The following is a 15,989-nucleotide window of genomic DNA, read 5'->3' on the forward strand; positions in this document are numbered from 1 at the left end:
ATTAAGTTTAACCAACCATAAAAAAATCAGTAAGCCCTTAGAATCTATAGATTAGCATGTGTGAGAGTTTGCGCATACACTCGGACTCTTTAAGAGAGTCAAATCTGCATTGTGCTCTAGGATTGAAGTTAGGACAAAAGCAGCGCTGCACTGTCTCTCACTGTGACTATTGTCCTGTTCATTTTTTTTAATTTATTGTACTGTCCCATACTTTTTGCACACATTTGCATGTGCACTTTATATAGGTATGTTATTTAGTGTGTGTAGTCATGTGGTTTTGTGTTTGTCCTATGTTGTTTTATGTAGCACCATGGTCCTGGAGGAACGTTGTGTAATGTACTAACTGTATATGGTTGAACGACAATAAAAACCACTTGACTTGACTATCCCAGCAAAGTAAGATAAGTAAAATGATTCTCCAGTGGGATTTAATATGGATCAGTGTATAATAAACGAATAGCGACATAGACAAAACCTTGGCTAATGAAGTCTCAAAGGTACAGTATGAAGAGTCTGCACGTCCACACTTCTCATTCGTGACCACTTCCTTAAAACACACTGGGAACGTTTTTTTCTCTCCTTTTCTGAAATTTTTCCCCATAATATCCACCAGTCTGATTGTGATTGGGAAGCAAACGTTTCCATGGTGAATAAAACCGTTCTATGTTGGTCCACAGAATGAGCCATGCAATTAAAAAAAAAAGCTCTTTTGAAATTGTAGAAGACTATAGATATACAGGAAAGGGAGGGAAGAGAAAGAAGAGCATGTCAATCCAGCGTTAAGCCCTAGTGTGCTCATTTAGTATAGTGGCCGCTGAACCGTGATGTTCTGTCAGTATATAGCCCCACTCCTATTAATGACCCAACAAAAGTCACACACTGAGCTGCGTGTTTGGGGTGTGGGTCAGAAGCAGCATAAAATGTGGCTAGCAGTGGTGCTGGGAATTTTGTTTTGCAGCAAGAACTGCCGAAAGAATGAATGAGTCTTTGTTAGGAATCAGTTTGAATTCTTCACTCAGTTGGCGTAAGCGGTCCTAACAGAATATGACTTCTTATTTAACTTCACCTAGTACTGAACCTGTGGTGAAGGGGAATTTTTGAAGAATACCTTGTCCACCCTTCTCCAAGAGGACTGGGACTGTCAAGATCCACAATTACCAAAAAAGTACCATGAAAGCATAATACCTGAATCTATGACATAATGAAAACAATACAGAAAATAATTTACATTGACTTTGATAAAGATGTACAATTAAACTACAAGAAATACATTTTTTTGGTATACAATACATAGCACTTATATATATAAAATTGCCACCTTACTAGTGGTTTTTCAGTATTTATTTTTTAGTTATTTTTAACGTATTTCTCACCTAACGTTTCATGAAAACTAAGGATTTAGACATACTACCCCATTGACATGTAGCTTTTGGCATATATACTGTGGAAGGATTCCTAAGCGGATACAAGGCAAGTCATCTGAAGTTGTACTATAGCTTTGTGTGAGGAACAGTATGAAATTTAAAGTTAGCTGTGACTGATACAGCGAGTATATCTATTTGAAGTTAATGAATTCAGTGTTTGAGTGTATATTTTCCTTGTGCCAGTTGGCTGCCTGCTGGCAAACACAAATTGAAGCATATTTGGAACTGAATTGTTTGATGCATTTTAGATGCAGCAGACAGATGTGTTGGACTAGTGTTTACACGTTCAGCCTTTTTCAGGGCCAAGCCAAAGGCTTCCTCCGGTCTGATTTTTCCCACAACCACTTTGGCAGCATCATAGCCTGGTTTTGATGTACATGGGTTTACTACGTTTTTGTTTGTGTTTGCTGAAGCCTATCATCCAGCTTCATTGCAGGCTCTAGGAGTTCCTGCTGATTGGAAGATGTGTTTACAAGCAGCTTCTCACTGAGAAATATGGGTCTTCATGCATCGGCTGTAATGACTAGTCTAATTATTTTGAAGAGAGGCATTTTGCTTTAGAAGCACAGATTAGAGAGTGATTGTGTCAGTCCACGGAGTTCATTGATGAACACAGTTATACAGTATATTTTCCTTATTATAACTGTCACATGAGGTAGGCTACTATTTTACCATTGTTTTCCTATAGTGCTGCACTGTTCAGGAAATCTGAGAACAATACGGATCACCATTTTATTATTTTTACACTAAGATCGGCCAATATCAATCCAATCACTGATTTTTATTTTTAAAGTGCCCTTTGCTACACTTGTATATGCTGCAGTTATATGTTTATGCCCCACACTGTATAATGACATTCAATTTACATGAATTGTGAAATGCTAACATTTATTTGAATAGAAAATATTCATCCACTAAGATCAGCCGATATTGATCCAATCACTGATTTTTATTTTTAAAGTGCCCTTTTGCTACACTTGTATATGTTGCAGTTATATGGTTATGACCCACACTGTAAAATGACATTCAATTTACATGAATTGTGAAATGCTAACATTTATTTGAATGGAAAATATTCATAAATGGTTATGTTGTCACTGTTAAATATCATTGTGACATACTGGTATCCAGTACACCATGAGAGTTCAACCATTCCTGCTTGACCCGCTCTGAACTAGATTTGTACCAGCTTCAGCGGTAACGATGAAGCTAAAGGCTACAGCCTCTAGCGTCAGTCGCTAGTGTGTCTCTTTAGGCCAGGGGAGTGACTCCCATTACGAGCATCACACACAGCATAGATACATAAAAAAATAAGATAAATGTATCCATTTCAAGCTCAAAAACGTCTTAAGTGAGAAATCAGTAGCATCTATAATTTGTTAACATTTTTTTGCATTTTCTTGTAACACAAATCACTACTTTAGCATCTGCGAAAATTTGTGGTGCCATTATTGAAGGTTAAACTGTTACTGTGACATATCTGTGATTTAAATCAGCATTCTCACCAAGTAGTGCTTGGATGAGTGGCTGATTAGAGATTGAGAGTGCCTGGAATGGAGAGCGCGCATGTTGGAATGTGAAAGCGCAAGCGCGCATGAATGTAGTGACTCATGCAACATCACGGAAACTCTATTTGTATTCACATTTTTATTATTTATCCATTGTGTAATTCAATTTTACATCCGCTTGAAGTATCTGTGTCCTCTCTTTCTAACTGTACAGTCAGAATTACTACCACAATGACTTAAAAATGCACATTTAATATTCATGCAAATTTTTTAAAGAAACCGGCAAATTCCTCTTAATTAGACTGTGTCTGAAAGTGAAAATTTTCAAATGCTTAAATTTTCAAATGCCAATGACTCACACTTCAGTGGCCGCAATGTCATGCTTCGAAGGCTGTGCAGGTGCTCATTCGTTAGAGTGACTTTGTATGTGTGATTTCAAGCATGCAGCAATTAAAGAAAAAATCAGTCCTGAATAAAGGCATGATCAGCTGATCACCGATCACAGATTTAAAACGAGGATCGGCCGATTTTAATTCGACGACTGATCGAGTGGTGCACCCCTTGTTTTGCTGTAGTGCTATTCAGTCTCAGCACTTCCCTGCTACTCAATCTATAATGGTAAGGCAAAGCAATTTTATTATTTTAACTGTACTGAACTTGTGAACTTGTAGTCAGAACAATGCAGATTATTTCGAGAGACCATTGAAAATTATTTTTTGTGGTAATCGGCATTATGCACAAATGCTGTCGATTGAGCTTAACATGTTTTGATCCCGGAAAATTCCTTTGTCTGTATTTATTTATTTATATTCAAAATTCATTAAATGCAATTATGAAATTGCATAGGCCTATATTTTGTGAAAATTGGTTATTCTGTAGCATATTGTTACGCATCAATTCTCTCAGCAGTGTGAAGAAATATAATGTAAAAATCTATGTCATTAACATGACCTTCAAGAGAATGTTCTCTGGATTACTACCCTGTATCCATCAGTCAGGAATAAACATTCAGGATTGTACCACCTTGCGGATACAGCCAATGTCACCTCCCTGTCAAATAGCTCTGGAGGTGAACTGCCATGTCGATAATACCGTTCCAGAAGGTTCTGTTATAGTAATAGCTTTCTTACGGAGCCAAAAATGAGCAGCCATCTGTCACACCGGCCTGAGATGAGCTCCACACATGAGGTTACCATTAGATATTAGTGTTCATTTCTTGTTTATGTTTTGCCCAAAAATGCTGTCTCAAATGACACTTTCAAATGGACAGTTTTTGGTCTCTTGGAGGGTATTGATGAATCCATAACATTCACTGGGATGGAACACAGTTCAATATATGATTGTACTTTCAACGTTAGATTGTTATCGTCTTCGATCCACAAGTCTCTGTGTTGAAAGACCAAGCCGACGTGAAATAGACTAGTATTCCATCATCCATCACCGGCGTTCATGACACGCTCTCATGGGTACAGCAAGGATTCATGGCCGTGGATGACTTTATCTCTGGTCATTGAGTGTCCGGTTTACATTTTACCAGTGTAATTGGAATTTATAAGACTTGTGTATAGTACCCAAGAGTCCCTCCTAAGCCTGAGCAGTGTAAGATCCCTGTGGATAAGACTGTGTGTGCACACCTAGTTTGGGTCAGCACTCAAGGAGGTAAAATCACTCATGTGGGGCAAACCTTTGGGACATGAATGTCTAATCCAGAGCTGTGTCAGTACACTGCATTCTGGAGTGATTTATTACTTTCTCACACTTCCTCACTGGGACCTTGACTTCCTCAAGGGCCTGTTAAAACTCAGCAAGGCACAAATGTGCTGTCTCTTCTTTACTAACAGGGCATGTTTGTGCCCTAACATAGGAGACTTTGATTTGCATCATCTCTGCATAGAGCAGCATACGTTTGCTTAGTGTTTGCATCTACTTTTAATTTGGGCAATGTTGGGTTTAAGGTGTCTGAAACTTCTTGGCTTTAACAGGATGTGGCGATTACTATTACTTTATTGACATTTATGTCTTTTAGCTGTATTGAAAAGACTGTAATTACACTAATTACAGTCATAGCATACTGATTCTGAAACATATCCTGATAATATGTAGCATCACTAATCAGTAGGGATGTTTTGACACTGATAAAATTGAGCCTTAATATAATATTTCCTGTTTATACGGATATACAGTATATTTGCAAGTGTGTGTAGTCTGTTTATTTTATTTTATTTGGCAGTGCTTGCAAAGGCAAGCATTATTGTTACTGTTGCTCATACTTGGGGCTAGGGTTAAAAAAAATGAAAAAATAAACCTAAGTTTTAAGTATTCCTGTACTGTTTGTGCTGTGGACATGAAAGATACATCAAATCATGTGGTTTGTTGAGGCAAGGTGTGTTGTTTTTTCCTCTGCAATCAAATGTTTCACTGGAAGAAAATCCTGTTAAATTTATGGTGAAAAACTGCCAGCTGGAGTTGCCAGAAATTAACTGTAAAAATACAGTACAAATGGTAATTGGTTTACAGTACAATTAAAAGAAAACTGTCAGCGATGGTGGCCAGAAATGTATCATAAATAAAACGGTGACCACTATTATTTTATTAAATTATATTAACTTTATACACTAATCTATTGGAACTGTGTAAATCTGCTCTTTACTTTTTAAATGTACATATACAGACACTCTTTACAGAAATGCCGGTTTTCTTAAAGAGACAGTACCGGCTTTTAGCACGTTTTCAACAAATCCATGTAAATACTTGTAAATAGTATTTACAAATAAATTATGCAATTAAACAACAAACAAGTAACAATTTATGTATGCAATATAATACCATATTTACATGAGTGCATAAATTAGTACATTTTTATTAATTTTCTAAAGCTTAAATGTGACAAATGATGAAAAACGAATTAAATATAATTATTAAAATTGTAATTTTCATAATGTACCAAGTTATAAGGTCCCCTGTATCATTAACTGGATTTGCTTTTTTTTTTTTCATAAAATAGACATAACTTAAATGCACCCTATTGAATCAAATTCAGAATTGAATCGAATCAGAAATCAGGAAATCTGTATCATTACCCAACCCTAGTAAATAAACTTGGCTATCTGATCATGAAATGATGAAATGTAAATGCCCTCCAAGACAGATTTGAGATGGATATATATCTGGGACTACAGAGGTGGTTTGGAAGGCATTCCAGATGAAACTGTCAAATGTAAATGCATCTGGCTCCTCAAGCTATATATGTAAACTTTACTCTGCCCAAACAGCACTATTTGTCAGAGTTGGGAAAATGCTAAACATAACGACCACTACCTAGTATTTGCATAGGGCTCGATTTGGGCAATAAATAAAAACATAGTAAGAAACAAATGTATGTTTTAGGAGAGACAGAACTTTTTCCTTAAGTTATTTGATGTAGATTCCTGGCACAATTGAAACTAAACACCGACAATAAGCGCAGCTGACGCACAAGGACACATCTTACCTACAACAAGCCTGAAGATAAAAATACACAGCAGCACACACACACACACACTTAGCAAAGTCGCTTGGAAACTACAAAATAAATACTTCTTTTAAATTCACTGCCAAGCATAAGCATGAAGATTTGTTTTATTTGCATATACAGTGAGGAAAATAAGTATTTGAACACCCTGCTATTTTGCAAGTTCTCCCACTTAGAAATCATGGAGGGGTCTGAAATTGTCATCGTAGGTGCATGTCCACTGTGAGAGACATAATCTAAAAAACAAAATCCAGAAATCACAATGTATGATTTTTTAACTATTTATTTGTATGATACAGCTGCAAATAAGTATTTGAACACCTGAGAAAATCAGTGTTAATATTTGGTACAGTAGCCTTTGTTTGCAATTACAGAGGTCAAACGTTTCCTGTAGTTTTTCACCAGGTTTGCACACACTGCAGGAGGGATTTTGGCCCACTCCTCCACACAGATCTTCTCTAGATCAGTCAGGTTTCTGGGCTGTCGCTGAGAAACACGGAGTTTGAGCTCCCTCCAAAGATTCTCTATTGGGTTTAGGTCTGGAGACTGGCTAGGCCACGCCAGAACCTTGATATGCTTCTTACAGAGCCACTCCTTGGTTATCCTGGCTGTGTGCTTCGGGTCATTGTCATGTTGGAAGACCCAGCCTCGACCCATCTTCAATGCTCTAACTGAGGGAAGGAGGTTGTTCCCCAAAATCTCGCAATACATGGCCCCGGTCATCCTCTCCTTAATACAGTGCAGTCACCCTGTCCCATGTGCAGAAAAACACCCCCAAAGCATGATGCTACCACCCCCATGCTTCACAGTAGGGATGGTGTTCTTGGGATGGTACTCATCATTCTTCTTCCTCCAAACACGGTTAGTGGAATTATGACCAAAAAGTTCTATTTTGGTCTCATCTGACCACATGACTTTCTCCCATGACTCCTCTGGATCATCCAAATGGTCATTGGCAAACTTAAGACGGGCCTTGACATGTGCTGGTTTAAGCAGGGGAACCTTCCGTGCCATGCATGATTTCAAACCATGACGCCTTAGTGTATTACCAACAGTAACCTTGGAAACGGTGGTCCCAGCTCTTTTCAGGTCATTGACCAGCTCCTCCCGTGTAGTTCTGGGCTGATTTCTCACCTTTCTTAGGATCATTGAGACCCCACGAGGTGAGATCTTGCATGGAGCCCCAGTCCGAGGGAGATTGACAGTCATGTTTAGCTTCTTCCATTTTCTAATGATTGCTCCAACAGTGGACCTTTTTTTACCAAGCTGCTTGGCAATTTCCCGTAGCCCTTTCCAGCCTTGTGGAGGTGTGCAATTTTGTCTCTAGTGTCTTTGGACAGCTCTTTGGTCTTGGCCATGTTAGTAGTTGGATTCTTACTGATTGTATGGCGTGGACAGGTGTCTTTATGCAGCTAACGAACTCAAACGGGTGCATCTAATTTAGGATAATAAATGGAGTGGAGGTAGACATTTTAAAGGCAGACTAACAGGTCTTTGAGGGTCAGAATTCTAGCTGATAGACAGGTGTTCAAATACTTATTTGCAGCTGTATCATACAAATAAATAGTTTAAAAATTAAACATTGTGATTTCTGGATTTTTGTTTTTAGATTATGTCTCTCACAGTGGACATGCACCTACGATGACAATTTCAGACCCTCCATGATTTCTAAGTGGGAGAACTTGCAAAATAGCAGGGTGTTCAAATACTTATTTTCCTCACTGTATCGTGGGAATGAAAGATCAGATGTGTGTCTGTTTAGCAGAGACACATTTATGTATCCAAGTGTAAATGGAATATGCTTTTTCAATCGGATAGCAATCCAATTAGTGAAAACGCATTGAGTTACCACATTTAAATACCCCCCAAAAGTTTAACCTCATCTTAAACCTTTTTTGAATGATAGATATACCTCCCTAGCAACCGGGCCAATTTGGTTGCTTTGGAGACCTATCTGGAGTCACTCAGCATGCCCTGGGATTCGAAATAGTGAACTAGCGTTCTCCAGGGGTGGTAGCCAGTGTCCTTACCACTGAGCTACCCAGGCCCCCGACTTCCTGAAATATGTCACGGGGTATAGCTTACAATTTTAATCATTCATGCAAGTTCCACGTTCATAGCACAGGAAATTCCTGCACACTTTTATTCACTTTACAGTGCAGCTGCAAATTATTAAACCAATATATACAGATGAAAAATGTTTCTATCAAACTGTAATACCAGAGGATGCTTGAGTAAATTCGTTCAATCTCTCCCTCTCTTCCACGTGCAGCTGTCAGCAGCGTGTGAGCGTGCGCAGGGAGGGAGCGCTTTGCCTCACAGAAGTGTGACGTTGGAGTGATCTATAGTTTTGACCAAGCACAAAGGCAGAAATGGCAAAAATGCTGCATGGTGAAGAGAAACACTTAAATATCTGTTACATCTCTCATCTCCATCTCTCTAGTGTTCCATCCAGGGTCCGAAATTTATGGCAGTTTTGGGCCAAAAAGCCCCTAAATTCAAAATACACTCACCTAAAGGATTATTAGGAACACCATACTAATACTGTGTTTGACCCCCTTTCGCCTTCAGTACTGCCTTAATTCTACTTGGCATTGATTCAACAAGGTGTTGAAAGCATTCTTTAGAAATGTTGACCCATATTGATAGGATAGCATCTTGCAGTTGATGGAGATTTGTGGGATGCACATCCAGGGCACGAAGCTCCCGTTCCACCACATCCCAAAGATGCTCTATTGGGTTGAGATCTGGTGACTGTGGGGGCCATTTTAGTACAGTGAACTCATTGTCATGTTCAAGAAACCAATTTGAAATGATTCGAGCTTTGTGACATGGTGCATTATCCTGCTGGAAGTAGAGATCAGAGGATGGGTACATGGTGGCCATAAAGGGATGGACATGGTCAGAAACAATGCTCAGGTAGGCCGTGGCATTTAAACGATGCCCAATTGGCACTAAGGGGCCTAAAGTGTGCCAAGAAAACATCCCCCACACCATTACACCACCACCACCAGCCTGCACAGTGGTAACGAAGCATGATGGATCCCATGTTCTCATTCTGTTTATGCCAAATTCTGACTCTACCATCTGAATGTCTCAACAGAAATCGAGACTCATCAGACCAGGCAACATTTTTCCAGTCATCAACTGTCCAATTTTGGTTAGCTCTTGCAAATTGTAGCCTCTTTTTCCTATTTGTAGTGGAGATGAGTGGTACCCGGTGGGGTCTTCTGCTGTTGTTGTAGCCCATCCGCCTCAAGGTTGTGCGTGTTGTGGCTTCACAAATGCTTTGCTGCATACCTCGGTTGTAACGAGTGGTTATTTCAGGCAAAGTTGCTCTTCTATCAGCTTGAATCAGTCGGCCCATTCTCCTCTGACCTCTAGCATCAACAAGGCATTTTCAGCCCACAGGACTGCCGCGATACTGGATGTTTTTCCCTTTTCACACCATTCTTTGTAAACCCTAGAAATGGTTGTGCGTGAAAATCCCAGTAACTGAGCAGATTGTGAAATACTCAGACCGGCCCGTCTGGCACCAACAACCATGCCACGCTCAAAATTGCTTAAATCACCTTTCTTTCCCATTCTGACATTCAGTTTGGAGTTCAGGAGATTGTCTTGACCAGGACCACACCCCTAAATGCATTGAAGCAACTGCCATGTGATTGGTTGATTAGATAATTGCATTAATGAGAAATTGAACAGGTGTTCCTAATAATCCTTTAGGTGAGTGTATGGTGGCAAAAAATGCCCCCACAAAGTGTTCCTGTTATTTTGTTAATAACATCTTATATAGTTCCAAATACATACATCACGATCTTCATTGGAATTTTTGTTGAACTTCATTTGTTTTGTGCCATCCGTTGTGCAGATGTTGCGGATTCAGTGGCGGATGCTCGCACCATAAATGCACACTCTGCTTCTCATGCTCTGCATCAGTTCAGTGTTGTGCCCACGTGCTAAAATAAAATGATTAGTATGTTGAATTATAATAATTATTCAAAATTATAATAGTCTATCATATATTAAATGATTTTAAGAGATCTTGAGGCCTCCCTGGAAGTGTGCTGAGGCCCCCTAGTGGGACCCGACCCCCTTGTTGAGAACCACTGCTATAGGCTACTTACCTGCGCATCATTTGAAAAGCCTCCTCACCAGCCAGAAGCCAAAAGTGGGGGATGGATGGACGTTATACATTTATTAATCAGTTTTTACATTTTTATTTAAGTTAATCAGGTCTGAGAGAACACAAAAAATAATGCAACCTAATGCTTCAAACCACATTAATAATAATATGAATAAAAATAATATCTGGATAAATAACCTTGATTTTAAAACATAATTAGTGATACAATAATGATATATATTAACCACTTTTAGTGTATGAATCATGTCTTTCTCTAATATTTATTGTGCAGTGTTTATTTTTGCATGAAGAAGTTAAGTTATTTTTTAAGCTCCTCATTCCAAATCTGGATAAATGCTGGATACATTTTTTTCTGATGCATTTTTAGTCTTTTACTGTTAAAAATACTGACATTATTTACAGTGTAGCCTATACAGTAACTTGAAATTTTTTTATAATTTTTTTTGTAAGGATTGTAAGGTAGAATAGTGGCTTAAGACCGGAGTTGAAAAGGCATGTCAGTCCATAAAACCAGACATTTTATGACAGGGCTGTATTGCTCAAAGCTGTAGGAAGCAGGAGGGAGGACACTTAACACATTTTATTGTGTTTTCCTTTTGTTTGTTTTTTGGTCAGCACATCCTGTTTTCTTGACCTGTTTGTCATTACGCCTTGCAGTTGTTGTCTTACCTTTGTTGATAAGAGGAAATCAGGGAGATTTGTCATCCTTTATGTTCCCACATATTTTAAACTAAACTGAAGGCCATTTCTCATTATTTCTCAAGGCATGTAAAGAAAATGTTAATATGTAAAATGTTTTCCCCTTTTTAAAATGTTGTTTCCAACCAAAACCTCATGCTATCCTACTCGTGCAGTAACTTCCTCTATTGCTTGCTCTGTTTTTTTTTTTTTTTTTTTTCATTTTTATTTCATTGGCCCTTATTAAGCTAAATGTAAGGAAGACATGTGAATGCTGAATCGACAGCCCTGCAGCAAAACACTTCTGTATTTTATGTGTGTTGTGTGTTTGTCTGAATTAAATGTGATAAAACACATTATTAAACAGATGGCACAAATGATTAAATGGACAACACAACTTGGCTAACTATTATGTTGTCCTCTGGTTGCACTCAAATAAAGAACAAACAGTGCACTCAGTAGTATTCGATTTGTAAACGCATAGCTATTTCGAGGTTTTTTTAAAGGAAGTGGTTGAGCTGAATCACAAATCTAAATCAGACTTGCATAGCATAGAAAAAAATAATCAGTTTGAGGGATTAACAACAACTTATCCACTGGACTACAAGTCATTACTTTTAATCATGTCCAATTTTAAACGAGCCAAGAAGAATTACTGTGTCATGCTTGCTTATGGTTTGTGAGACTTAGCACAATTGTTGTCATCTCATTCGCTCCTACAAAGCAAAACTTGACAAATGTGGAACACGTGAATGCTTTATAGGTGGTCTGTGATTTAAGATACAAACATTGCACACAATAATTACTACATGTTGTGTCTTCAACATCAGTAAACAGAGCCAGGACTTTTAAATGAGGAACACCGCTGGTTGGCAGCTTTGCATTTCTCGAAGAGGGATGCACACAGTGCCAGACTTTAATAATTAAAGTACAAAAAGCAATGTCACCAACCTGCTGTGTTCATAATCAGTGCAAATGAAAAAACATCCAGTGAACGTCTTTTGTTTTTGTTAAAGAGTGTGCTAGTTACCATATGCTAACTATTGCCCCCCCTTCTAAATGTGTGTTTTATAACATTAGCTTCATTAGCTGCATTAATTACAATTATTTGTATTAGGTAATGATGCTGAAATTTACCTAAAATAAAACTTCCATGTAGATTTGTACTTTTTTTCTTTTCTTCTGAATTTGGGGACACATTTGAATCTGCAGCCTTGAATTTAAAACATAAATAAAAACATAGATACAGTGTAAGATTTCTGGCCATGCACTTTATTATCAGCACTTTATTTGACACATTGATCTGTGCTGTTATGTGAAGTCTTCTCAAATACTTTTTCATCATGTTTATCCACAGGTAGTCTCAAAGGAGCCACCATTGTGGATGCACTGGACACACTCTACATTATGGAGATGTATGATGAGTTTGAGGCTGCTACCGAGTGGGTGGAGAGGAACCTGGACTTTAACATGGTAAGACCCATCTCAAGCTTTTCTAAACCAATGATCCAATTAGTTTTATCCACATAGCTACTACTGCTAAAAATAGGACCCTGAATAATAAAACCGAATCAATTCGAATAATGACTTTTTGATGAGGCTTTGAAAACTTGTTTGCATTGTGTGCCAGTGCTGCCGGAATAAGTCAACTCTCGCTCTTGTGCGAGGGTGGGGAGCTCTTAGGGTCACTGCTTGTTAATCAGCCAATAGGGCTCTGACTCACATGTCTGGCATTAATTCTTGAGGTGACTCTTCTCATCTGAGCTAACAATACCACTCTCCAGGCTTCATGAAATATGTTTTTTATGTCTTCTAATCCATGCGGCTCTTCAGTTCTAAATTTTCTTTCCCAGTGAGTGTCTGAAGATTATTTTCCTAATAATTTCAGTTTGATCCAAACAGTATTAGTGGCGCATTCTTGCATGGATTGTTTTGTTATTTTATTATTTTTTTTTTTTTCACAATGTGTGGAAATGGAGTCTTTGCAAAGCCGGAGTATAAAAGAACTATTTTAGATTAGACTAGGAAATCTCCAGTTTGTGTGCGATTAGACCCAGAGAAAGTGTTCAGGGCTGTTGCTCATGCGAAGAATACTTTTTATATAAACAGACTGAGAGAATGTGGGAAACGGTCATGAAAAAGTTAATTGTCTTTGACAGAAAATATTACTGAATAATAAAGTTTAAAATGATTAGTCTACATTTATACATTTTCATAATACTAATCATCACAGACAATTCTCCCACCAAGTAGTATAGTCACTTGCGATATGTGGTTTGTGCCGTATGCCACTTTTTTATTGAGTTTTTTTAAATAGAGTAGAATTTTAACTATATGAAAATTTGTGCGGTCATGTGTGAGAATTGTGGCCATTTTACACCAGCTTTGAATGTGGCCTGTTCAATTTAATTTAATATTTTATTATATTCAATAATATAATAAGACATGCTGAACTAGTGCTGAACATTTTGAGAAGGGCTGAACTTCAGAGCTGCACCCAAAATTAAAATATATGGACCAAGACCAACATTAAAGGGAAATGCAGGAAAGCCTTCTTGAAAATCTGATTTATTATGGAAGTAAAAGCCTTTGGTACAAAAAAAGCATATTGAAATGAAAAATGTTCATGCAATGTTTTTCTATATTTATGCTGGGAATATTACATTTAAAAAATATATTTTTTAAAAGTAATATTTTTTTTGATTAGTGCAATTCAATATACTTTTTTGTATCAAAGACTTTAGTCATAATTTTACTTACAAACGTAATGAATCATAATGGTAGTGCATGGAGAGAGTGAGTTATTTCTCCATGTAGAGTTGCAGATTAGTTGCAAAGTTGAGGAATGAAATAAGTCCTAACACATACATGATGAAGCAGAAAGAAATACTTTTTTTTCTCTCTTTGATGTTCTATCAGTTCTCCACCTCTGTATTATGAGGTCATTTCATTAGACATTCTGCGTGAGTTTACTGTTCGTTAAGAATCGGAAATCCTCATACTGTGCATCCTACCGCTTCGATTTAAGGAAAGAGACAAGAATATATATAGGGTCCAATGCTTTAATGAAGAGTGTTAAACAACTTTTAATTGAAAGGCTTTTTTTTGTACCCTTGAGCAGTTTTACAATGAAAGAGTCCACAGTAAACCCCTGTGAATCAGTTATTAATATTTAGATAATCTCTGGAATACTAAGCAACCTGTTTCTGATGCACAAAATTCTCTTTCTCAACAGAATAATCGTATCCCTTGGAAGGATAGTCATGCTTCTTTGTTTTACCTCTGTTTTGAGGTTATCTTTGAGCAGCTAAAAGGTGTTTAGCTATTTAAATAAAGGTTATCTGTAATCTGGCATATATTATCATCTACACTTGTGTACAATACTGTTTCACATCGTTTCAAAGGCTTCCTAAATTTTTCCTATCTGTTTGGCAACTCACTGATTTTACTGCAAGATATGATTCATCTTAAGTAAATCTTTGGCCATTGCTCAAACATAAGATTTGGCAGGCCTATTATTTCAGCATCTTTGGCAACATTTTGGTTTGTCGGGTCATTCCAGTCAGAGGGGGCATTCATATAGAACATGTTATTGCTTTAAAAAAAGCTAGACGCAGCACAGCAATCGGACCAAAATACAAGTGTCAAGAATGCATTAAAAAGTTGACATTATTACATTCACAGGTTTACTTTACATGGCATCTTTAAAACACTATGCTCATGGAGTGAGGTGCTAAAAAAAAAACAGTGAGACGCTACTCAGTGGTTAAAAATGTCCATCTAGTACAAGTTAACGGAAAAATTATTCCATGAAAGCACAAATGGACATAGAAACAAATCTTGTGTGAACAGCCCTTTAGAGAAAACTTACTTAAAGGGATAGTGCCCCCCCCAATTAAAAAGATGCAATGATAGTGAATGGTAAGTGAGGCCTTAACATTTTGCCTGAGGGTGAGCAAATTATGTTTTCTGGATGAACTACCCCTTTAATCCTCAATGATTGACAGTTGTTTAGTTATTATCAAATTGCTGTACAGAGCAATTTGACCATAGACTAGAACTTATCAATAGCTCTGATCTTTCATCTTTTATGCTGTGGGATTCTTTTATTCCTGTAAAAAGCCAGTATCATTCAGGTCAGATACACTGAATGCTGTAAAAGACAGCTATGTTGCAGTGACCGCAAACCCCAACTGAACTCAAACGCAAATTATATAACCTTTCAGAACTCCTAACAGACTGAGACATTATACCGCCAGATTATCGAAGAGCCTCATCAAAAGGATATTAATAGAAATTCCCTTCTCTTTTTATAAGAAATTCTTACCAGACAGGACATAAGCCACCAGACAGGACATATATGCCATTTGACTCAAGTCGAGAGGTCATTGCAGTAAATCTTTCCCGTTGTCTGGCTTGCTTGAAGTCTGTATCACAAACAGCATTCCCCTCTGTAGCAGATTAGGAGTTTCTAAAATAGTCACATCTTCCACTCAAAGTGTTTTGTTCCTCATCAGTATCTGTGTAATAATTTTTTTACTTAAAACTTGGCTTTGCAGGTCTTTAATAATTGCAGAGTTGTAAAGTCAGTGGATGCTTAGTATCGCTGCTTTTGCCTCATCTAACTTCTACTGATTCCCTAGTGACTTCTATATTCACCTGTACTGTACATGGGAAAGATTTCATGTGACTTATAAGTGAAATTTTGAAGCATCTTGGTG

At 37.7% G+C, this 15,989-nt stretch overlaps 1 protein-coding gene across 1 annotated transcript in view; it reads left to right on the plus strand.

Annotated features, from left to right (window-relative positions):
- The window catches only part of LOC127623828 (mannosyl-oligosaccharide 1,2-alpha-mannosidase IA-like), a 143,297-nt gene that overhangs the window by 39,369 nt on the left and 87,939 nt on the right, over positions 1-15,989 (plus strand). Inside the window, exon 3 of the mRNA XM_052098375.1 lies at positions 12,626-12,741. Coding sequence (XP_051954335.1) covers positions 12,626-12,741 — 116 coding nt within the window. The remainder of the gene's footprint in view (positions 1-12,625; positions 12,742-15,989) is intronic.

The sequence above is a fragment of the Xyrauchen texanus genome, chromosome 30 (genome assembly GCF_025860055.1).
Source record: "Xyrauchen texanus isolate HMW12.3.18 chromosome 30, RBS_HiC_50CHRs, whole genome shotgun sequence".
Lineage (NCBI taxonomy): Eukaryota > Metazoa > Chordata > Actinopteri > Cypriniformes > Catostomidae > Xyrauchen > Xyrauchen texanus.